The sequence below is a fragment of the Odontesthes bonariensis genome, chromosome 11, assembly GCF_027942865.1.
Source record: "Odontesthes bonariensis isolate fOdoBon6 chromosome 11, fOdoBon6.hap1, whole genome shotgun sequence".
Lineage (NCBI taxonomy): Eukaryota > Metazoa > Chordata > Actinopteri > Atheriniformes > Atherinopsidae > Odontesthes > Odontesthes bonariensis.
The window spans coordinates 22,720,492-22,744,809 of record NC_134516.1 but is presented as its reverse complement, the minus strand read 5'-3'; the positions used below and the strand labels follow the sequence as shown (position 1 = coordinate 22,744,809).

General features: G+C 42.0%; 1 protein-coding gene across 4 annotated transcripts in view; it reads right to left on the bottom strand.

The window, feature by feature from the left end:
* Window positions 1-889: 889 nt before the first annotated feature.
* pard3ba (par-3 family cell polarity regulator beta a) overlaps window positions 890-24,318 on the bottom strand; it is a 164,840-nt gene continuing 141,411 nt past the window's right edge. For all 4 annotated transcript variants that reach the window (XM_075477934.1, XM_075477936.1, XM_075477938.1 and 1 more), the window contains exons 23-24: window positions 16,945-17,021; window positions 890-2,154 (exon numbers count right to left, since the gene is read on the bottom strand). In XM_075477934.1, coding sequence (XP_075334049.1) covers window positions 1,725-2,154; window positions 16,945-17,021 — 507 coding nt within the window. In that variant the 3' untranslated portion in view covers window positions 890-1,724. The remainder of the gene's footprint in view (window positions 2,155-16,944; window positions 17,022-24,318) is intronic.

Sequence of the window (24,318 nt, the reverse complement as noted above, 5' to 3'; positions counted from 1 at the left end):
CTGAAAATGGGATTTTGGTAACACAGACTCTTTACTCTTATTTACTCATCCCATTTTTTTTTAAAATCATAGTTTTTATTTCAAAATGTTTCCCAGATGCACTGAGTTTGCTTGTTTACACGTGCTTGATTGGTTTACGATATCAGCAAGTAATTTCCTTGGTTTTTGTTATCACAGGATGACCAGCAGACAGCTCCTTTTTCCTTTTCTTGTTGATTTAGCTATTTTGGTTTGTGAAAAACATTGTATTTCCCGTTCTTTCGAAAGCACTACGTGCATAGAAATGTGTAATAGTAAGCGTGTGCTTATCACTTGATCAAACAGGCAGCGTCTCCTCTGAAATAGGTCAGGAGCATATGTGCCATGAGTCTAACTGCTTTAAATAAAGCAGCTGATTAACACTTATCTGTCTGTGCTGGTTGGTTTGAGGTCTATTTCGGCTCAGACAGGGGAGGGTCATGCCAATGCAGAGACCAGACAGATCAGCATATGCCTGCTCCCTACTGGCCTGGATGCTAATTAAACATTAACAGATAGAAAAAGCCTTCTCCACACACACAATTATACCCCATATCAGGGCTAATTTCACCAATCAGTGCCATCTTTACATCTGAGAGCAAATTGGGTATTAATCATTTTCTAGAGGAGATTTTCCTGCCTCTAATTGTTGGAGATAATTCAGTCATTATCAGAAAACTGGCTACTCTTATCAGTCATCTCACAGGGCAAATTTATCTGGAGATTGTGCTCACAAAAATTAAGCTTAATATCCTTATGCAGTTTTAAAGTGATGAGTCATGGTGTTTGACTGAATAGTTCAAATATGCATATCCTGACTAACCGGTGGGGTGAAATAGGACGAAGTAAATGAAGTTGGAGAGGAATAGGATGAAAACCTCAAAATATTTATTGCAAAGTGTAAAAAAAGAAATCATATACTTATTTGACAACATATTCAAATCAAACCACAACTGACACATTTTCAATGCAACGACTTTTAGGTCTGATGTTAAAAGATAATAATTTTAATTTAATTCTTTTTTAGCTGGAACAAAACACGAGGTGTCACATAGCTTACCTTTATAACCCACAACATTTGTGCTGATCAAAGATTTCTACATTTTATTAGAAGCACAAGATAATATATATATGTGTGTGTGTCTGCAATGCAATTATACACTTAATAAAAGCCCAGTAAATGTATCGGTCACAACAAATAATCAAAGGCAAAAAACACCCAAAACTTCCAGCATGATAGCAGGATGTGAAGGAAGTCCAAGCAACAAAACATCAAGGACTAGAAGACACAAGAAGGGCAGTTACTTCCTTTTTCCTGCTTGTTGACTTCCTGTTTCTCTTGTGCTGCAGCAGTCTGGCTAGTCAAGGTGATCCGACTTAATTTCCTTCAGTGTGATCTGTTTGTGCAAAATGCAAATCTGCACTACATTTAATGCATATAACTTCATCCTATACAACATTTGGCACCGGGTTTTCACAATATATCAGTACAATAATTTGTTCTTAGTTTAATCTCATCTTATAAAATCTTTGTCTTGCTGTTATATACCTCAGTACACAAGCATTTCTACCAAAAATACATATGTATATACACAACTCAATCTTTAACCTTGTTACTTATTATGTTACACTAATCCAAATGCACTTAAATTAAGTTGAATTTTAATCTTCTTTATATTTAAGGAGTTAGAGGAGGGACTACGTTTTTACACAGCATTTATCAAAGGGTTCTTTCGTCTTGGGTCAGGCTGTCTTTCATCTCCATCGCGGTAGTGATCGGGGCTTGTGTAGCGATCCCTGGCGGCGGGGTACCTCTCCGGGCTGGTGTAGCGGCCGGGGCTGGCCTGCCGGTAGCCGTCTCCTCTCCCCCCGATGGCGTTGTGGTAGGGCTGCCCTCTGTGAGCCGTGCTGGGAGAGGGAGGGACGTCCTGCCTCAGTGCCGCATGGTGCTTCTGACCTGAAGACGGCGGGTTGTAGCGTGTGTAGCTGGGTGCTGGCTGGGGCTGGCTGGACGACTGAGGGAGTGGCAATCGTCCAGGGTGACTGGAACCTGGAGGGTCCTGGTGGTGGCTCGGGTATGGGCCTGGGTCTCTTGGCACAGGTCTGGAGTGAGTGGGATAATCATATGGGTCCCTCCTGAAACAGAAAGATGGTTGTCTATGAGAACTTTTTTCAACTGACAATAGCCAGGATTTGGACTGTAGGACTGCCAGAAAGTATCAGTAAAGATTCACAGACGCAAAATCACGTGCTCTTATAGATGGAGGCTTTAAAATACAGTTGATGGCAATATTTAATACAGGTTTGAACTGGTTTGGAGTAGAGTATGTGCCAGAGATTTGGCCCTCCCCTGTGGTAAGCCTCCTTCTGTTATTCAGTTTACGTGGTGAGGCAGTGGCCTTGACAGGATTGAGTTGTGGGGGGGACGTGGATGGAGAGATGCCAAGAGATAACAGCGAATGCCTTGGTAAGCATATATCAGGTTGTGTGTGCGTTCAGCTTGTGTGTGGAGGAATGTGTGCGTCTCAGGGGTGTGCAGTAACGAGGCAGCCAGCTGGAAGTCTCCGGTTCCCTCCCACTAGCTGTGGGTGATTAGGGGCTAAACCCCTGGGTAAGGCGACACGGGGGCTTCGGAGGGGCGGAGGGGGAGAAAGAGTGAGGCTAGAGAGGGGACAGGGTGAAAGAGAGGAATGAAAAAGGGAAAGGAGCAAAGAAAAGGGAAGGCAGCTCACCTTTCATTCACACCCACATGTTTTCCATCTTATGTGATGTTTCCAGAGTTGAGTGACAAACAAGTCCAGCTAATGTGAGTGTAAAAGTTTTCAAAAGTGGTCGGCTGCAAAATTCCCGTCCACATTATAAAGTCGAACTTTTGGCATTCAACTCATTCAAAATCCTTTAGTCAAATAGCTTTGCTCTCACACACACAAATGCTCTTCTGTTGATTCCAAACAAACTTTCCTGCCAACTTCTGTGTTAAACGCATCGCTATCTTACTGGAGCTCTTTTCCACCATTTATAGTAAGATGTCAAAAACTATGGAACCGGTTCCAAAGTGCCCAACAGATCAAAATCACATGCCACTCAGCTTATCACCTCCTTCCACTGGTGCCGGCAAAAATGATAAATTCAAACTCACTGACAACGAGGGGTTATGATAGATAACTCCATGCTGTCAGTGAGTTCTTCTCGCCGCAGCCGCTTCTCGTGCTGACTTAGAGACTGTGCCAGTTTTTTGTGTTTCAGTAAGCAGAGAACTGGCTCCAGGCCAGGAAACCTTGTTCCAGAGAGGCACCAATTCACCAAGAACCACTGAGCTCAGGGAGATCATGAGCTGGTTTATGGTTAAATAAAAACATCTTTTCAACCTCATCTTGGGTTCAACATGATATTCTAAAACCACCGGTAGGCATTTATAAACATGGTTGTAAAAAGCACTGATTTCCATTTGCCCCTCCCAATAGAGGCCAAGAATTAGCCTTTGGTTCAAGCTGGAAACAAAGCTTCATTTCATGGATAAAGATTTAACAGTGCAATGTAGGCACAACAATAAATTCAACTAAGAAACGATCTTTGGGCTTAAATATGAGATGACATATATTACAGTGTTAGTCAGGCAGGATTAGAGGATTTTTTGACATGAAAAACTTTAATGAATACATCTGTTGATGAGTGAAAAAGTGTCACCATCGTCTCACAACATCTGAGTTTTGGGAGATCACATGCTTTCCAAGAGACAAGTGGAGCTGCTGCACATGTGAGTCACATGCACATTTTCTTTTATACCCCCTGCAAATAAATTATGCGGTTCCTTTGGTTTGTTTGTCTGTCTTTAAGCAGGATTACTCAAATAAGATATGGAAGGATTTCCATACAGACTTTTACCAGAGGTGGGGCACGGCCCAGCTTAGTGCTTAACATTTGATGACATAAGAAAAACAGGTAACTGTGGGCCTCAACTTTAGCAGAACACCAGACAACTTGTTTAACGCATCGTTATAACTTTATTATAGTAATATCAAACGTTATTTGATTTATTTTGTCATTATTTGACAGGAAAACTGAGAAGTGCTCATCAGCCATTAAACCACAACACAACATTTCATATGTTGTCCCTGACTAAATGCTAAAGAGAAACCCTGACCTGACTTTTAATGGTGTATTTCAAGGTATTCAACAGTGTGCTGGGGATCCACAGTGCTGCTTCCTCATTAATTATCTTTGCTTTCACGTTTGCAGTCAGTCTAAATGTGGCAGAGTTTAGAATAACAGTGCAAAGCACTGCTGCTTTCCCCTTTTTTTAAAGTGTAATTTGCCTAATTTTTGCTCGAGTTGATTTCAGATGCACAACAGTTCAGGAGCCATATGTTGTAATACATGGAAAATGTGGCTTGGCACTCTAGCTGAAATAAGTGTGGCCTTTTGTGAAAAAGACGCCATCTGGATGGGAAAACTTGTACATCTCAGCCAGCAATAATGGAGCCTTCACTGTTGTGCCTGTTACACAAGCCATGTGCACTAATGCGCCCTCATACCATCACAAAAGCTGGCTTTTGAATTTCATGCTAATAAAAAGCTGGCTGGACCTCCAACTCTTTGGCCTGGGGGGCGTGACCTCCACGATTCCCCCCAAAAAAACTGAATATATTGCTATATATTACAAGTATGAAGAATTAAGTACATGGACATAGGTGATAATCACCTTTTTATGTTTGTACAGAGCAGGAAGGAGTAAAACTAAAATATACCTCAGCTCCTTCTCAGATTATGGAAAAATGAATCCCTTTAATGGATAATATTTCAGAATAATTTGTTAACAGATACGAACATTGACCTGGTCATTTAAATGCATATAAACACACATTTGTGAGGCAGTGCTGTTGTTGGTCTGACCCTGAAAACCGCCTAATAGCAAATGTCTGGCTATAGTTCAAACTGCTATAAAAGTACGTCAGTCACCAATAAAGAAGAGAATAACAGATTTAGACATTTACTTCCCACCCTTCAACAATTTCTAGCAGTGGCATTATTATACAGAAGCTTTGAGCTTAGCTTCTCTCTTGTTCTGTAATCATATCCCCACGTCTCCTCCATTCAGTCCCTCGAGTCGAGCTCAGCACCTGTTGACTGGCCAATTAGAATGACTCACTCACCACAGATTATGTAGCACACAGCTTGGTTGTGAGTTTGTGTCTGCAGACTTCCCTTGAGGATATTCCCGGACTGTGGTGATGTGAACTTCTATATATCTGTGTGTGTGTGTGTCCCACGTACCAGTATGTGTGTTTTCTGAGGACTGGGAGGCCTGACCACCCAAACAGAGCGGTGGGACAGGATGCACAGGTGGTCTCAAAAGTGAACAGCACTGCCTTGTCAGTCAGCAGAGCACAGAAGATGGAGTTCCACACACATACCGATATGCACACGTGCACTGCCAAGGCTTCAGATAAGGAATAAAGTGAGTCGAAGAAGCAAAAAGACCATGACGAAAAAAGGAGGAGTCTGAGGGAAATGAGAACCTATCTGAAATGAAGATGTGGGGAGACAGAAGCAGATGTGGAGTCTGGGTAAATACAATATATTCCTGCCAAGAAGCAGCTCTGTGAGGAGGAAAAGCAGGAGTGGAAAGAGCACGGGAGAAAAAGAGAGGCGAAGGTCAAACTCCTCATTAATCCAGATTAAATGGTGAAGGCCACCAGGGGAGGCACTGAGAGGGAAATAAAGAGGGATGGAGTGATGCGGAGATAGAGGAGGGGGAACACCTGGGTCCTTAACCCGACTCAGGGCCACCCAAACAGACAGGAGCCTCCTTTGGCTTCCCCTTAATTCTTTCACCATTCGCCTTATATGTCCCCCTCTGCGATCTTTAATTCCCTCCTCTTTCCCACTTCCATATTAATTGCTGTCTCCTTCTCCTTTCTGCTCCACTTGTCTCTCCATCACCCCTCCAACCTCTCTCCTTAATATCAGTACATCCCCTCTTGCACTCACTCTTTTAATTCCCTCCATCCTCTGTGAGTCTTATAATTTCTTCCTTTCTTCTCCTCACCGTTGTAGGAAGGGTAATAATGAGGGCAAAGCAGTCAAATGACAAGCAATACATTTTAGTGAGGAGCAACCATTCAACAATATAGCATCATCTGCACAAATTCAAGACTTGTAGGGAAAAAAAGCGTACAAGTTTGGTGCATAGCTCCTGATAAACACATCTACTTGAATTAGTGTACAAAGGTTGACGCATAGCGCTAGACCAAATTTTCCTTTTACCCATTTTGTGGATGACCAAGTGTAAAACCGATTAGGATTAACCGTTTAGAGGTGTTTCATACATCATGATGACCTCTAACCCTGAAATAACAGTATTTTTATGCTTATAAGGAAATAGGTTAAAGAGGGGAATGCCTAGCTTCTCAAGAAAAGGAAGGTCTCATGTGCGTTTTCTTTTTCTTAGTGGTCAAAATAAAGCTGCATATATATAAATATAAATACATATGTGTATAAATCAAACATGGGGGCGGTTGTGAGGTATTGCGGCTAATGGCATGACTGCCTACAGCCATATGAGTAACTGTGTGTGTGTCCCGGTCAAGCAGCTGGGGGATTAGGGGGTCCACAGGTCTCGGTGACCCATCCAGAGCTCCTCATAGGCTGGGTCACACAGCTGGCTTCAGCCTGGTTGGCAGTTGGAGGGAAATGGGAACATGTTTATTCTGTATGTTTTTTGGGTGACGCAAAATGTCCTCAACCCATGTCGAAAGCCTGCAGTGCTTGAATTTTCGATAAATTCTGAGTGAATCTAGAGGAGCCAAGTAGAGCATTTCCAGTACAACTGAGTGAGTCACAGAGCGAGCCAGACAAGAGTCCATGCCTGTGTTTGTATATTCAAAGTGTCAGAATGAGATCTCTGTTTACTTGCTGACTTACATAACTCAGTTATATGCTAAATAGCACAGAGTCTTACTGACTAACTAAGAGGAACAGGAAGAGGGAACAAGGGAATGAAATATATTTGCACGAAAGACATGGAGAGTAAACACCAGTAAAGAAACAGTGCTGTAATGTAGGTTTTAAATGCATTGCACCTGCCTCTAATCCTAACCCAGAAAGAAAAGATCATGTTGTGTAGTCTCTATCCATCCCCTTCTAAAACAAAACAATATCCCGAGGGCAGGGTGAAAGTTTACTTTTGAGTGATGAAAAAAAAAAAACCCCAAAAAACTCATTCCTGTTGGATTAAAACGTTGTTTGCGTTGGTGATGACAGTTAGAGGAGCTCACCTGTACCCACTAATCTCGTTTGAAAAGAGCATGTGGCAGCTGGGGACAAGCAGACAGTAGGTGTGCTCTCATTCTCCTGCCAAGAACATTTCACACACACTTTTTGAAATTTCAAAACCAAACGTTTTATTTCTTAAAACATCTCATGGAAATTAAAGGTTTTCATGAGCAGTGCTCAGACAAATAAATACACCTGAATGAGTCAGGTCAAAAAAGGAAAATAGAGCGACTCTCGGGAATGATTTAGTATTCGATAGGTCCTTATTCTCCTCCTTTATAGAGTAGCTTGTGTATTTGTGATAGTATAATACAGCAATGATTACAGAAGTTACTATTTGTCTCTATGGGATTCACAGATGGTATGACAGTACTGAGAAGTACTCGAATTGGACTGAAGTAATTGTCAAATGTATTTCTAACCTGACTTCTCTTGTAATTTCTGTGGATGCTCTTTTTCCGTTTCAGCGAGTGTGTCAAATACTTTGGAAAACAGCGGCGGATTTATTCAATTTTCCAGCTTCTTCTTTCTTTGAATTTGATGCGTAAATGATTTGCAGAAGTCAAGGCGGAAAAATGGAGACGGTGTAAAGAAAGCGAACGAGATGCACACGGAAAAAAAAAAAAAAAAAAAAAAAAAAAGAGGCTGAGTTTAGCACGAGACAGATGAGACTCCCGTGTGCCGCTCATAGGTCTATATTGAGCAACAGTGCAAGGTGTGATGTGAACCACAGGGACCAACTAGAGTGGAAAGCTGTAATGACACGCTGTCTAATACATCTGACTCACACTCTGAGAACATCATCACCATATACCACACTCCCAACCACCCTCTGAGAGCCTGTGAGAGTATGTGGAAGAGCAAATGATAGACCCAATATTACATCCACAGCTATGCATGTGAATATGTGTTGGGAGAGTATATGATTACACACTCAGCAGTGGAAAAAAAAAATAAAACGTGTCAGTATCCATCTGGGACGGCCAGAGTGTGTGTTGCTGTTTAGGCACAGCTTCCGCCTTATGACAGTGAGGAATCTGTGTGTATGGTGGTTGTCCTGCACCTGCCCCCAGGAAATGGACGGAGAAAATTAGTAACCCCACACCACCATCCCCAATTCCTCATTAGACCCCCAGTCTCACCACCCGGGTCCCCTGAATACCCCCCAACAGCTGGAAAACTACCATGTGTCTTTGTCAGAACATAGACACACACATACACACTATGGAAGACAAAGTTTTTGTATTGTTTATGACAAATTTTACATCTTTTGCTTTAGAACTATATTAGATAACAACATAAATAAACAATTTAATGTAAATAGGATGCATCTTTTGAACACATTAGTTAAAAATACAAGCTACAGCTGTGGAAAATAAAAGATTTATAATTGTTCTTCTTTTCTAAGGGAAACAATGGCACATGGATAAACGTATTCTGGCTATTGTCCTTAATGTAAATAAGAAAATTATTATTCCAATAAGAGTGCTAAATGAGTTGCAAACAGAATATCCCATTCTTATTCCTGCTTACATGTTGCAGAGTACACCCACACACTTAAATGACTCTAATGCACCCATTCAAAGTCAATCTATCAGCTAAAAGCATTAGGGTTTTGTTCCAAAAGTGTGTTTTCTTTTCACCACAGCATCCTGTTCTGCACTAAACTCCACTGGAGCCAGTGTTGCCAGATCTCATGACCAGACAAGCAACCTGATCTCTGAAAACAATCCCAAAACAGGCAACGATGTTCTTAAAAAAAAAAAAAAAAAAAAAAACCGCAAAGTCGCTTATTCTAAGTGGACTTAGCAACTCTGGAGGGTTCAGGTGAGAAGAAAAAGTTGTGCGAATGGCAGAAAAACAACAGAAAGATGCAAAGGGGGATTTAATCAGCTCTTGTAATATTATAACAAAACACAACTAAGAATTCAAGCTTGAACCAGGCAATGAAAAGAAGACAAATATATAAATATATAGACACACTACCACTTTCGCTGGGCCGAGTCAATTTAAGATGATAAAGTCAAAGTAAAAAACTAATAAATATCTGAAATTCTTTGTGGAAGTCATGGAGACAATTAGTCGCAATCCCTGGTAACATTTATTTATTTTTTTTTTTTACTTATTGCTGGCATCAAATGAAATAGAACGAACAAGTAAAGTTACCTTTAAAGTTTGTATTATTTTCATTAAACATAGGGTTTGACTGTAGTCACTGCACCACGTCCACAGGTTTTTGTAAACATGGGGGTAGATGGATAAGCAGGTCGACAGGTTTGTGTTCTCATCCATACACAAAGAAATTAGTGCAAATGCTCAGACATGTAACCGACACTAATGTCAACTGAATGACATTTGCTCATTCAATTCATTAATGTTCTGATTGCAAAGATGGAGGGAGCATATGGATACATATGTGAGCACATCTGCCAATTATATGCTCACCTTGCATGCAAAATATATTAACTGCTCAGCAAAAAACAGCTGCTGCATCCTGCTACCAAACACTCCCACACACATATTCAGTCATATGCTTATCAGCACAGTCTGCCTGTACTTTATTCAATCTGTGGTTGAAGTTAGTGATACGGCTGTGTGTTTTCATGGTTTCTAGATGATAAGTAAAGCCAGAGCATGAACATTTCCTGTAATCTGAGGAGAGCGGACCTCAATCACTGGAGAAATGACTTATTTTATCAACGTAATGCTGTGTGTTCAGTAAGCTGACATACTCATTAGTGTATGAGAAATTGTCCAGACTGTCCAAATTCATCCATGTTCACAAACACACAAGCGGGTATAAAGTCATATTGGTAACGGCACTGTGCGTGCTGAGTGCCAAAGACACAGAACAGACCTGAGTGGCTCAGTCTCAGAGGGAACCACGAGCTGTTCTGACCCCGGCCATCAAGGCAGCTCTACGAATCAAACTGGCTTATGTAAACAACAGCAGTGGAAATAGGCTCTCACCTAGATGCACGTGCCTCATGTAAATGGACTTATGTTTACACTCTCTGCTACTATATACTGAGCTATGATGGGGAGTGTGTACAGTATCAATGGCAGGTAACAGCGGCAGCTTTGAGTTAGAAATGAGAAGGTGAGGAGAGACGGGAGGCACCGGGGCAAACAGCTTGTATGTAAATTAGGAGTAGATGCAGCTTAAAGAAACATTTAAAGCTCCAGTCATTATCTTAATGATGTCCTGCTTGAACTAAATATCAATAAATATTCATTCAAGTCTTCTACCACAATATATTGTCATATTTATCTACTAATGAGAAGAATTTCAAAGCATTTAGGTGCTTTAGCTCCAAAACGACAGCAAAAATGTCTTCGATTGTGCGATTCAAAGCAGAGCCAGCCTTAATAACAAAGTCAAAGGTCAGATTTACCTCTTGGACAGTACTCCAAGAAGGAGAGCAATCATGGAACAGAGACGTGCCGAGGGAAAAACAGTTGAGTAGGAGCTGATGATGGAAACATATGGGAGTTTTTTTTCTCAAACTTTTTTCCTCCGCTGTACATATTCAGATTCTGAACAGTGCAAAATAAGTTCACTCCATGGCTATTGTATTCCGTTTCGATCAAAGCAAAGAAGACAACATTTGAATTCATGGAGACTCCTTCGTCTCACAGACTCCTGCCCGCTCATCTATATTTGTGGACTTGTATTTGTCATGCAGACGTCTACATGCCAGGCTTCGTATTTTTCGTTGAGCTCACAGGGCGCGCCGAGGCCTCAAAGTGTATTCCTTTTGTTTTATTTATAACGCGCTGATTTCATTTTCTCGTACATGGACCTATGAGACGGATGGCGAAGACGAGATACAAAGAGACAAAGAGAGATATAAACAAAAGTGACAGAGAAATGCAGACAGAAGGATTGATGGAATCAGTGAAAAGCAGCGAATGAGGAGTTATTGTAAACGGGTAGGGCCACCGGTGCCTCAGCTGTGCATGTGACAGAGCTGGTTAAAGCCCTTTCATTTCCTTCTGCTGATTCCATTACATTTTTCTATGTCTGAGCGCAAACAGTGTTGGATGGACAAACACCGCTACTATTGCACACCCTTCTCCTTCATAAAGGGCCAGCAAAAAGGAGAAGGGTCAGGACACCTCGCAGGAAATCGCACTGCCTTAGATACTCCTGAACTCCTCATTTATTGTTATTATTTTACAATAAAGGGGGTTGAATAAACTTTTAAACCAAATTATCTAGGATTCCTGAACCATTACGAGCAATTACACGGCAAGAAAGCAAGAAAGGCTTCTGCGCTCTGGAGAAATGAAACGACTTAGAGAGACAATAACTTTAACTGAGTTGGATGAGTTTAAAGTGAGTCATTTGGCAGCTGGACAGCAGCAGGCAGGGAAAAAGTTGATCATATATGAAGCTGAGAGAAGCAGGACTGGGCTTTAATAAAGATGGGACCAGAGCAGCAACGATATGATTTCTCTACTGACCTTAAAAAAAGCAAACATATGAATTCATTGCAAGCTTCAAACTACAGGCCAAACAATATTACAGAGCTAAAATGATAACAGACCTTTGCAATAAATGTGGCAGTCTTACGATATGAGGTATGACTGGGAAAATATTCCGGGAGCTTTTTTCCAGTTGGGAAAATAAAAGAGTGGACCAGAAATGAAACAATGTATGGATTTAACTCGAATTAATATGTTTGTTTCAATGCAAGGGGGGCAGAGTCCTGTCTTCTTTTCTGTCCCATGTTTTCAGGTGTGTCCAATAGGGATGTAGCGTCTCCAATTAGGACCGGAGCTAACACAGCCTGGGTGAAAGGGTTCATCTGCTGGGACATGACGGAGAGAGCTAAGTGGCTGTAAGTCTGGGGAGAATGTGCCTGCACTTTTCAGGAAGGTCACTTGAGTCCTTAAGGGACACTTTCCCACATACTAGTGGATACTTGACATGCTGTGGACAATCAAGAAGTTGTCCTGTGTTTTTTTTTTAAGGAGGGCAGAGAGTTCTGGATGAGGGCGCTGAGCATTTGGTCACTCTCCAAACAATGAACACGAGAGGCTCCTCAGAATGACTGACTGTAAAAACACATGCAGAAAATGGTAATTGCTTGAGGTCCTCACAAGTCAAAGTCTATTTGGAGCCATCTTGATATATGACATATAAGTTAGAAATTGATATGGGGACCTGAGATGTGTGTGTGTGTGTGTGTGTATCCAGTCAGACTTTAGTAGCCAAAAACCCAACACTTGTGTCCTTCTCTGTGGGTCATTCCCATTGTTCGGATGTGACAAGACCTTCATGAGGCCAGTCTCCGATTGAACCTCTGTGCTCTCGGACTCAGTGGCCATCAGCTGCACATTAATCAGCCAATTATCATCCCTGGCCAGCAACGTTGCTGTGCCAACCTGGCCCCCTAATCCAATCACCTTAGGGGAGTGGATCAGGGGTTGCTCTGATTGGATAACCAGGGGCTGGGTCACCTCGCCGTTGACCCGCTGCTTTGAATTGGTAATGATGTTAATATTCTCCATATGGCCTTGTGCTTGTGTGAGTTTGTGTTTGTGCGTGTGTAATTGAGTGTGTCCCAAAGCGTGGAGCCTATCCGGGGGCTGAGCTGCCCCCCCTGTGTTAATGGCTGGTGGAGAGTGAGGCCAGAGCCAAAGTAGTACCATCACCCTCCCTGGGGCAAACCTCTCAGTGTTGCAACTTGCAGTCCCCTTTCCAAATTTTCTCTCTCCAACTCGAGTTTCTCTTGCTGGCTGCGGCGCAGCGGCCCTCAGCAGTATGTCTTGGGCTGAGGTCCGAGGTTTCTTTCCATCAGACCTATTTTGGCATCGACTTCTTCAGGTCTCTTGATTTGAGAGGTGGGAATAGCCAGACAGAACCTGATTTAATGGATCAAAAGTTGGGCTGCCATAATAAAACGAGTAATATTTTCCAGTAAAACAAACAAAAAAAACATGTCAGAAGGGTTTACTTTAACTTTCTGGTCTGTTTTTGTTTGACTGTGAGAAATACTGACTTTTTCATAGGCCAATTTCATAAAGGAAAAATCAATAGTTGTGAAACTTGACCCTTTATTCCTTTGTTTTGGGTCTAAATCAACAACGATTTTTGGAAATGGTCTCATATTTTGGAAGAATGTGATGAAATGCAACCATCAGACAGCTGCAATGGAATACCACGAGGCAATTTTCAAAGTACAAGTGCTTGTGATTGTCGTTGACAACCTGAGACAATTATCTGACTGAAGGCAAACACAAAAATTAGCCACCTGGCATTTTACAAACAGTAAAGTGAGACCACTCACCTGCAGATCGAATCACCAGTATAGCTATCACCTTATATTCTGGTGTGCATGCCAGTTTGTTCACAGGCTGAGACTGACTCTCTGGAAACTCAGCTGTTACATGCAATAGTGTTTTTCCCTATGGACCATGACAGGAATGATAGCAGATGCTTAACAATTTGATGGTTGTCTGTATTTGTTTGAACCCGAGTGCACCGACCAAGAGATACGCCGAATGTGGGACGGTGCATGAAAGATGGAAACACAGGTGGAAAAACAACACAATACTCCTGAAAGGTTAGGCACCTTCGAAACCTGCTGGTTGTTCTGCGCATATCAAACAACTTTTGTTGCAAAGAGTTGGACCTATTCAGCAATTGGAAACTCTCCAAATGTCAATGGAAAGAAAGACCAAGACTGCCCAGACGGGGCACTGAGCTCTCCGTGCAGTCAGTAAAACTACATGGTGTTTGTGTTTAGAGCTTCTTCTAGACTCCTTCTGTGTCCCCTCACATTGCTTATTATGACTGTGACACACAATGTCAGCCTGGGCACGAAGGCATAACTTTGCAGTGCACAAGGGGAGCAGAGGTTTATCCATTTTTCAGTAAAAAACATGAACAAAACACTATTTCTATGAAGTCAGGTCATTATTAGTTAAGTTTCTAGTATCCAACAGAGTACTAGTTGAGTTGGGTGTGTTTTGTATGCGTATCGATTAAAAAAATCTGCAGATCAGTTGAAACTGACAGATCATATAGATTGTTTTGTACATGTATGTTTTAGAGAGAATTTCAGCTGCATGGATAAAAAAATAAAAGAGGAAATTTTACCCGACTGTGCTGCAGAGTGCATCAGAGTGATCTCTCTCTATATATCTTATCCTACATGCATTGGCTAATATATTCAAAATGCTGAATTGGCCTAAAAAAAGAAAAAAAGGTGTTGATGGGGTTTGACAGTGCCAACGGTGTGTTACTCTCTGAAGAGACAACAGAGACAGATGTTTGCAGATGCTCCTGGTGGCTAGTTGTTGGGGCTTGGTGCCTAAATCTGGACACTTGCCACCACTGAAACGTGTTATCTGTTGTGCTACCACCTACGATGTGCAAACACACACAAAATGTAGAGCAATCCACAGCCAACCGCATGTAAACAAACTGGCATGCGCAAACGATTATGTGGGCGATTAGGTAGAGTATCCTGAATGCAGATCTCTAATTCAGTTTGCAAAATGGCATTTTTCTTTCTTTACTGTTTTCATTGGGGAAACAGTGATGGCACATTGGCAATTAGCAACAACATTTTAGAAGTAAAATATTTTAATTCTGCATGAACACCTCTGATTCTGCCTCAATTTGCTCCCCACGTCTCTAACTCGTACCTCTTCTTTACTCTCCACCTCTCTCCATATGCTCCCATCTGTGAGACGCTTTACTGCGTCTCCTGTTCTATCTATGCGTGCACAAACACATGCACACACTCACCTCTTTCACTCCCACCCCTCCAGCTGCAGCCCCAGCCGGCTCCACACAAAGGCAGGCCAAATGTATGCTAATGAGAGCCAGGCCAATGGTGGAGCCGCACTCATTTTGAGAGGAAATGGCTTTCAATAATGGCGGCCCCTGGGGGGATTTTGCACAAAGTTAGCTCCACTTTGAAAAATGCATTCAATTCTCTGCAGTGTCTGATCTCTTTTTTTTCTCCTGTTTTTCCCCCAGTCCATGAAAAGGAAAAGAAAAAAAAATATCTTTCTCAGAATATACTTGCATCCCATCCTCTTCTCGCCCGAGTTTATACTAGTCAGAGTCAGAGGAGTTTGAAGGGGCTGAGCAATTGTGATTTATCTTTACAGAAACATCAGAAACAAGAACGCGCACATGTGAGTCTGAACAGTATTCAAACTTTGACTGGCACTTCTCCTGCCTTTTGTTCCTCTTGCTTTTGCTTTTCTGTTGAAGCAAATGTCCCCAGAAGCAAGTTGACTGTATAACATGCATTTCAAGCAGATTCTATCCTCTGGGTTTTAGGCCTAAAAATATCTCAAAGAGGAGATGAACAGTAAGAAAGAGCGAAATTTATCGAGGTAACGAGCATTATTTGAACCCGATTCATCTAATCATGTAAACAGATATTTTGATGGCTGCAGTTATTCTCAAGATACTGAAACACAAATTAACAATAAATTGGTAATGTACTATTTTACGTTACAAACTGATCCAAAGCTTATATCTTTATTGTTGAGGACATTATTTTAGAAATCTGAGAGAAATGCTAAGCATGACCTCCAAAACTGCTTGTTGTTGACCAACAGTGAAAACAACAGCATTTCATCCAATCACAAAAGCAGAAAAACCTCCTATTTAAGAAGGTGAGATGTGTATCATTTCTAATTTATAAATTTGTCATCCACGAGCAAAAGTATTTAACTTTTTCTTAAATAAATAAAACACAGATTTGAGAGGCTGGGAACACTTTCCCAGCCGTCTGAATGATACCGCAGGTTGGGTTTGAGTAGTTTCTCCAAATCTCCCTCAGGTTGTCCGTCTCCATTTGAGTTCGTCTTCACAGTTACAGCTGACTAATCTCTCTGTCTTGGTCAAGTCTCGGCTCTCCGTCTTCCTCCTCTTTGCTTCTCCTTCCTACATTCTCAGTGCCCCCCCCCCCCCAACCGACCCGAGCCAGTGCTGATGTCTGCGCTCCCTGGTGCCTGTCATATCAGGAGGGGCAATAACCCGTGAAATGACTGTTCTTTTTCTGTGCTCCTCCTCTCCATCCTGGTGTCCCCTCTTTTCCTCATTCTCCTGCTCTCGCTTTCCTCGCCCCACGCCACTCCACGCTCCACTTGGCTGTCGGGCCATGAAGATGCCGTTTGCTCAGCTTGCGCATACACAAACTTACAGGGGAAAAGACAGTGAATATTCTGTCGAGGTTGGACAGATGCACGTGTGCCATATAATTTGACAAGAGAATGGTTAAACAAACAAAAGGAATACGCAGTTCTGTCAAAGCCACACCCGAGGTTATACATCTTTCATCCTAGCAAACCAACCTCTGTGCGTGTGTGTGTGTGTGTGTGTGTGTGTGTGTGTGTGTGTGTGTGTGTGTGTGTGTGTGAGAGAGAGAGATCCTGCTTGTGCCCTGCTCTCTGGAGAGCTGATCAGTCCTATTCCTGGGATGAGTAGACACTCCCAAGGCAAACACTCCAGATTTAATTATAAGCTCCAAAGAGGATTAGTCAGTGCTGCTTGTGTGTCTGTGTGTGCCTGTGTGAGTGGGGCAGACACAATAGGAGGGAGTGGCAAGAAGTTATCCCTTTATTTCCTGCAGTGAGGAATAAAAAACATGTATGCGCGTACACATACAACAATCTCACCTGGGTTGTGAAGGGTGATGTCGGTCTACCTCTGCATACCGGGGCTCAGGACGAGATTCTGCTCCTCGTGATGCCATCTGTAAGGAAACACAGGGCAAGTAATGTAAATGTTTTTGGAAAAAAAAGACTCCCATATTCAAACGCTGAATGGTCAAAAATGCCCAGAGCCCTTATGTGTTGTAATGGAAGTCATTCAGGTAGAGACGGAAAGAAAAAATGTGTCAATCGAGCTGTTTACGGGTTTTAGGCCTTTCTAAAAACCACATATCCAAAGGCTCTATGTTTAACCTCATTTATATTTCAGGAGACCGATGGAAAATGAAGTCACTGGATGCATATCATGTTTTCTGAGAATGCATGCCTTAAAGGCGGGGTAGGGGATCTTTTTCTGGAACATTTTTTTACATATTGCTTGAAATACTCTTCACACCCCCATTGCAACCAATTAATTAAAAGTTTTGACACAAATATGAAAAGTTTTAGTGGCCTCTAGAACGTACAATCTAGGAAAAACAGTATCCAATCATTGTGAACAGACCGTTCACAATGATTGGATTCTGATGCCGTCTATCAAACTGCAATCTGCTCCTCCCTCCCCCTCCTTCCCCCTGTGCGCGTACCCTGCTCCGTGAACGTCCAGAAGCTTGGCAGGAAGCTAAACTAGAGCCAGCTTGGCTAGCACCTAGCATTATTAAACGTATAGTTAGCATAAACTAAATACTAAATACTAAATACGGCAACGATCGATGCTTGCTGTCAGAACAGCGCTCGTGCACCTTCGTGCTCGTTCATGTACTCTAGAGGCGTGCCTTCGGGGGAAAAGTAAAGAAAAGGGTTGGGACTTTTTACCTGTGTATTTTCAAAATGCAGCTTCGCTGGACTCAAAATCCAGGATCTCCTACCCTACCTTTAAGGTTTCACTACACTACACATGTGTAGTGCCACGAAGCACTGTAGCCCTCAGATAAACATTTATTTGGTTCATGGAAACATACCAGTCGTGTAAAAAAATAAAAAGAAGTAAAATCACTTTGTGTTTTGAGAGCAAATTTCTTATGTTGCTCACCAAACACTCGGAAGTGAGCAAACCAAAGTATGAATGTGTTTAGTTCCATAAATTGAGTCATGACTGATGAGCACTTATCCTTATCTAGCCTTGATGCATCTGTTTCTCAGCCATGCTGCTTTGCTAACTCAGTATGACAGCCATTACTTGCAGGATTACGGTCATTTTGCAGACGCTTTTAACCAAAGCGACTTACAATAAGTGCGTTCAACATCGGTAGGCAAAAGAACTTCAGGTCACAAGAAATCATAAGTGCATTTCCTTCCAAAACCAAACAGCTAAGAGCAAAACTAGTGCTAGAGTAAGTGCAATAAGTCAGATACCTAGACAGATGGGAAGACAATTTAGAAAACAAAGACAATTTAGGATTCAATATAAACACAAGAAACTTGTGCTAAAGAAAATAAAAAAATAAAATAAAATAAAGGACCAGACTCAGTGAATAATTCCCTACACTCCCCATTATATAGATCAGTGAGCAGTGCTGACCAACATATCATTGGGGTCATCAGGTGGGAACCTCCTTCCATCAGTGTTTCGTCTAGTTGGGCCCACGACACCTCCAGGAGGCTAGACAATGACCACTGGCGTCCCAGAGACACACAAGGCAGGAGAAGTCCAGGATGATGCCATTTGGGGCTCAGATTGTGAGTGATCTACCAGAAGCTGTTAGTACAGGGGCGTCACTCTCTACTTTCTATAATCTCTTGAGGACTCGCTTCTTCCCATAACTAACAATCAGATTTGGACTTGTTTACCTGTTATACTTCAGAAAGAAGCAACTCTAAATGCTTATGCCAAGGTTTTTTACGAAACTGAACTTTGAACGCTGTTAATTTGTGAGTTGCTTTGGGTAAAAGAGTCAAAGCCAAATGACCCATTATCAATAGAAACCTAGAAATACTGTTTACATCGAAAAAGACCAAGGGTAACAATGGCATTTTGCATCCACACTGAAGTCACCAAAGTGTTAGAAAACTGTCTTATTCTTCCTGGTCCGACAGTCAGATTTGCACAGCTTTGACATAATCTCGTACGGAAACAGCCACAGGAGTAAGACGCAGTGAGCTCCTTTAGAATAAGATTTGTCCAGACTTTGCTTGATAAGATAATTTCCACTGCAAAGTAAGATTTTTGAAAAACAACTACTCACTCACAGGTTGATAAACTTGAGTATATTTTAGAATTGAGACCTTAGGTCACCTTTTATTGAGTGTCAAAATGCTTCGACACACTTTAAAAAATATATTTTATTTGTCACTGGAACATCACCTCAATCCTTTTTTTTATGCCTTTAATGGACAGGACAGATGAAGAGAGACAGGAAGCAGGGGGCCATCCGATGCGGGACTCGAACCGGGGCCAGCTGCAGCAAGGACTGTAGCCTCTGTACATGAGGTGCCTGCTTAACCCACTACACCACTGACCACCCCAATCCTTCTTTTTAAATGTGAAAAATACAAGACTTAATGTAAAACTAACATTTAACTTTAAATTCAGTATTATAAAAGTGGACATGGTTTAAGATTGTGACCATGAAAAGAGGCTCAAACAAGTTATCCCTGAAGGCAGAGGAGGAGGGGTTAGAAAGAGAAAAAACACAAAGCTTATCCATCATCGGGGTTCTGAGTTTTCACATACAAATGCAGGGCGTTTACTCTGTGGCCATCTCTACAGTAACACATTAATACACAAATGGAGTGTGACATGAACACACTAGAACACTGGTCAAACACTATGCAGCAGATCTATAGACATACGATAACTGACAGGCACATTTGTTCATAAACAAGGACTCTTGGGTTTGACAGACACATGTGCAGATAGCTAAAGAGCCAAACAGTCGTGTGTTTGATGCAGGCTATCAAAGCGAGACGACCCAGCAAACACCCAACCACACACACACACACACTATAAAGACCCCAAATGAGACTGTGCAGCATCAGTCTATTGCTGTTTTGCTCATACGTATGAGCTCAAAATCATTCTGCATGTCAATGCAGCTGTGGCACATTACCAGATATCATTAGCATGTCTGTGTAATGTAGGCAGCTCTAATGCCTCTGAATGGGAGCCAGGAAGTGAGAGCACATCAGAGCCGTGGCTGCTGCTCCATTCACTGAGGTGGCTTTGTGTTTATGTGTATACAGTATGTTTATGCTCACTCTTTGGGGGTCGCGTGTATCTGTGTGTGCAGTTTTAATGTGATGTCAGGAGGTGAACGCACCGTCTTTGGATGCTGCTGTGTGTTAGATAGGGGCCATTATGCAAAGAGACGCACAAAAGGGGGCATTAGTCTCAGCAAGAAGCAGGGACTCAGGTGGAGGACCTTCTGTGTGTGTGTGTGTGTGTGTTTAGTGTTTGTGTGAGTGTTGAACATGGCCTAATAAATCTTCTAAGTATGATGTCGCTCAGTACAGAGCGGGGGCAAAAGGAAGAGCATGATGAGGAGAGAAGGAAATGCGTGTTTAGATAAAATGATTTAAATTCTTTGTCCTTTGATTGTATTAACATAATAGCCTGCAGCCATAGGTCTGGATGATCCTTTTATTAACTCCCCCCCCCCCACACACACACATTATGGATGTCTGTCATTTGGATGCTTTTCAAGCAGAAGCCCATTTCCCCTAAATTAGACAGCCAGCTTCGGTGCCAAATGATGTGCCTTGAAATACTGCTGTGGCGAACACAGGCGCACACGCAAGTAAACAAACGCACAAAAACAAGCCTCAGTCTCACCATGGCAACTGGTAAAACAGCAACATGAAAATTCATCCAGTGAGAGTAAAAATACAGACGTCGAGCACAGAGCCTCATTTGGTGGAGGGTAGTGAAACACGCAAGTTCAAGTCCTCACCCTGAACCTGGTGATATCATACATGGCGGCGTGTGAGTCTGCAGGATGGGTCTGTGTGCTCCGTGTGTGTGATTAGCAGTGGAAACATTAATATCTTCTGCAGACCGTCGTTGACCAAAAGCCAAAGTCTCTTTGGACTTCCCAGCAGACCGCATACATGATGGGGAATTTCCTATTTCTCATGAGTATCATGTGGCAAAACTCTAAAGCTTTCAGACTCTTTAACCAAAGTCACACAGCTTTCAGACTGGACCGATTTGAATCATTTTTCAGCAGCGAAAGCAAATGAGATCACACACAACAATATTTGTGTCGAGTCATTGGCTGCGCTGAAATTCACCACTTGCTGATGCTCCAATAGAATTCTTGGCATGCGTGCGCGAGTGTGAATGAGCAGAATGTCACTTTTGCATTTTTTCAAATTAGAAAGCTCTGCCTCGACAGTGCCGGATGATTTGCATTGAAACACACTCACACACACCACTCAGCTTTAGCGGCACAGCTGTCACATTCATCTGAGAGTATTGCCAAGGCTCAGGAAATGAATTTCTTGGAGCACTTTTTGACTGCGCTGTAAATTTGTGTGTTCATATATACAATAAGCCTCAAATGAGAATCGAAGCGCTTTGACACAATGCCTGAGCAGCGCTTTCATTCTCTGACTGAGATGCTAAGATTTTCCAAAGCGCTTTACTCCCAGTCTCTTTTCAAACGGCATAATTAGTCTCCTGTTCTGCCATCCCTCCATCCTCTTCCTCCTCCCTCCATCCATCTCGGATGCTAATTAAGCATGTGTCTCAGTGTGGAGCCTCTGCCTGGCACCCCATGCCCACCTCCTGTTGGCAGCCTCACCCCTGTGCCCTGCATCCGACTGGCACCATGAGGCGAAAGCCATCCGATATTCATCCAACCCCCCTCCCTAAAAAATGACTGCGATAAGATATTTGCCGTCTCCCTCATGGGAGGAGATGGAATGAATAAAACCAAAAAAAACAAAAGTGAGCTGGCACAGATGTGAAAACTGACACAGAGGCTGTAAATATTTGGCATGAGCATAGAAGAACACAAAACAACAGAGGAACTTGTGAGCCGCAGTGACTCTAAGTACTGCTGCCACTATTTGCAATGCAGAAATATAGAAAAATCCTCACATCTCTAAATGCACGCAGGCACATGCATCATCTCCAACAGCATCAAGAAGCTGCATCCAAAATGATTTGAAGAAATCTCTAAATGAACTAAGCCTAACATTTTTCTCTCCCCCTCTGTCTAAAAATAGAGGTTTTTGAAAAAACTCATCAAATTCAAGGAAAACTTTTTGATGCAGACAGGCATAACTGTATTTTAATACATAATCCTATTTGCACTGAGGGTTATGTTAAGATGGCTTTCTACCGACTCTAATGTTCTTAGTTACACGTCATCTTAAATGTCAGCAGGGGACATCACCTTATTTGCGTCATTGTTAATCTGTATTCACTATACATACTTTTTTCTTTTACAAAACCAAGGTTTCTGCATATCTTCCATTTGAAAATTCCACATTTTCAGTTGATGTTTTAGCTTTTCTTTTCTTGTACCTCTATGTGCAAAAATTTACAAGATGCATGTCAAATTCTGACCATGTATGCCATTATTCTGCTAAATATTTGTTACCGTAGCTCATATGAATCAACTACCAAACCAATGTACAGGATAGTAACAAGGAGAAGCACCTAGTAAACTAACTGAGACCCCATGTTCTCCTGTTACCTTTGTGTGTCTGTTTAGTCTTGTTTCCTCTGAGTATTAGTGAAGTCCATAAAGAACCCAAATGTAAATCTTCCAGTGACATTCATGCTCATTTTGACCCACCATCTGTCTGACAATGCTGAGGCTTCACCATGAAAACCACAGACTGAGCCATTTTGCTATTATTATATTTTTTTTAACCCATTTTTCTGATTAGTTTTAAGTCACAATACGATGTTAATTTGATAAAACTGTGGTCCAATGAAGAGTAAAAATACAGCTTTTGTACGAGCAGCATGGGGCTTTGTGTCTTGTCCATAGACAACTCAACTGTTAAAATTGGCTTAGTTCTTAGACATTATAAATGATGACCTTAAATGATCCAGGCATAGTGAGACAAAACAATTACACACACACACATCGTTTGGCTGATCCAGAGAATATGACGAAGCATGTTGAACCTACTCATGTCCAATCATACTCGGTCGAGTGCGAGTCCAACCTATGTGAAATAATGAGGCTATAAATACAAAATATACCCAGAAATCGAGACTCGGTCTGACGGATTTCCTGCGAGAGGTCTGTCGTACTGGGTCCAGCGCTGATATACTTCATTTGTTACCAGCAATAAAGACTTTATTTAACTTGAGATTACTCCGGCTTGTTCTTGAGCTTCCAATGAAAGAATTGAGCTAACACAACCTATGGCGATACTGGGGACTAAACTGCAAACCTCGCAATTAATGGACAACTCGTTCTTTCACCTGGACCATGGTGACATTTAGCTGTAAGAGCGTACATTCCTCCTGTTAAGCACTGTTTAAGAAGCAAAAATGCCCACTGCTGAACAGATGCTATGGCTATGAAGGATAAGGAGGAGTAAGCGATTCGTTTGTTTTCAGAAATTGCCTCAAAGGGAATTTGTCAGTGTAAATTGTCACAATAAATATCTGTCCCCTCCCAGTTTTCTTTCAGCTTTTATTGGCCTGTTTTCATGATCAAGCCATCGGCTCCTCCACCAAAACTTTCTTGGTAATAATTCTGACATTTCAAAAGTTCTTGTGACACGGCTTGTTGGCATAGTAACCAACTCACACTTAAATAGATCTAAATGCCTCTTTCACGCAAGTCAAGTCGAGCCCGTTGGCACACAGGATTATGTCAAATTAGGAGACCGTGTGTGTATCTCAAACAGGAGGCTCACTTGCCCTCCAGTGTACACTAAACACTCCCACACCTGGACTGGGCTCACTCTGAGCTCGTTAGCAGCAGATGGTACGCATACACACACACACAAGGGGACCAAGGGTTACACATATTCAGAGTGGAATGCAGTCGACTTCGGTAATAGGCCAATCTGCTGGTAATTCTCCTCATTGTTAGTGTTTGTTTAGGCCTCCACTCTTGACCCGAATGTGGCTTTTCACATTTCCATACAGTTGGGTTCAGACTTTGGCTAAATGCGCGTGCATGAGTGTGTGCGCACCTGTGGATTAATCTCTCCATGTAAGGATAAAATGGACGAGGTGGAAAGAGTGATATTTCTCAAAGCTGCCTGAAACACATGAAGTCACAGTGCTGACTTAATTTGCTATGCACACTCCTTCATCTGTCTGAATTCATTTTCTCTGGTTTAAACGGTTTGTATGAACTCTAATCTCACTGAATGCGTTTACAAAGTGTCAATGAGCAAAGAGAAAACACTAAAGCACTGTATGGC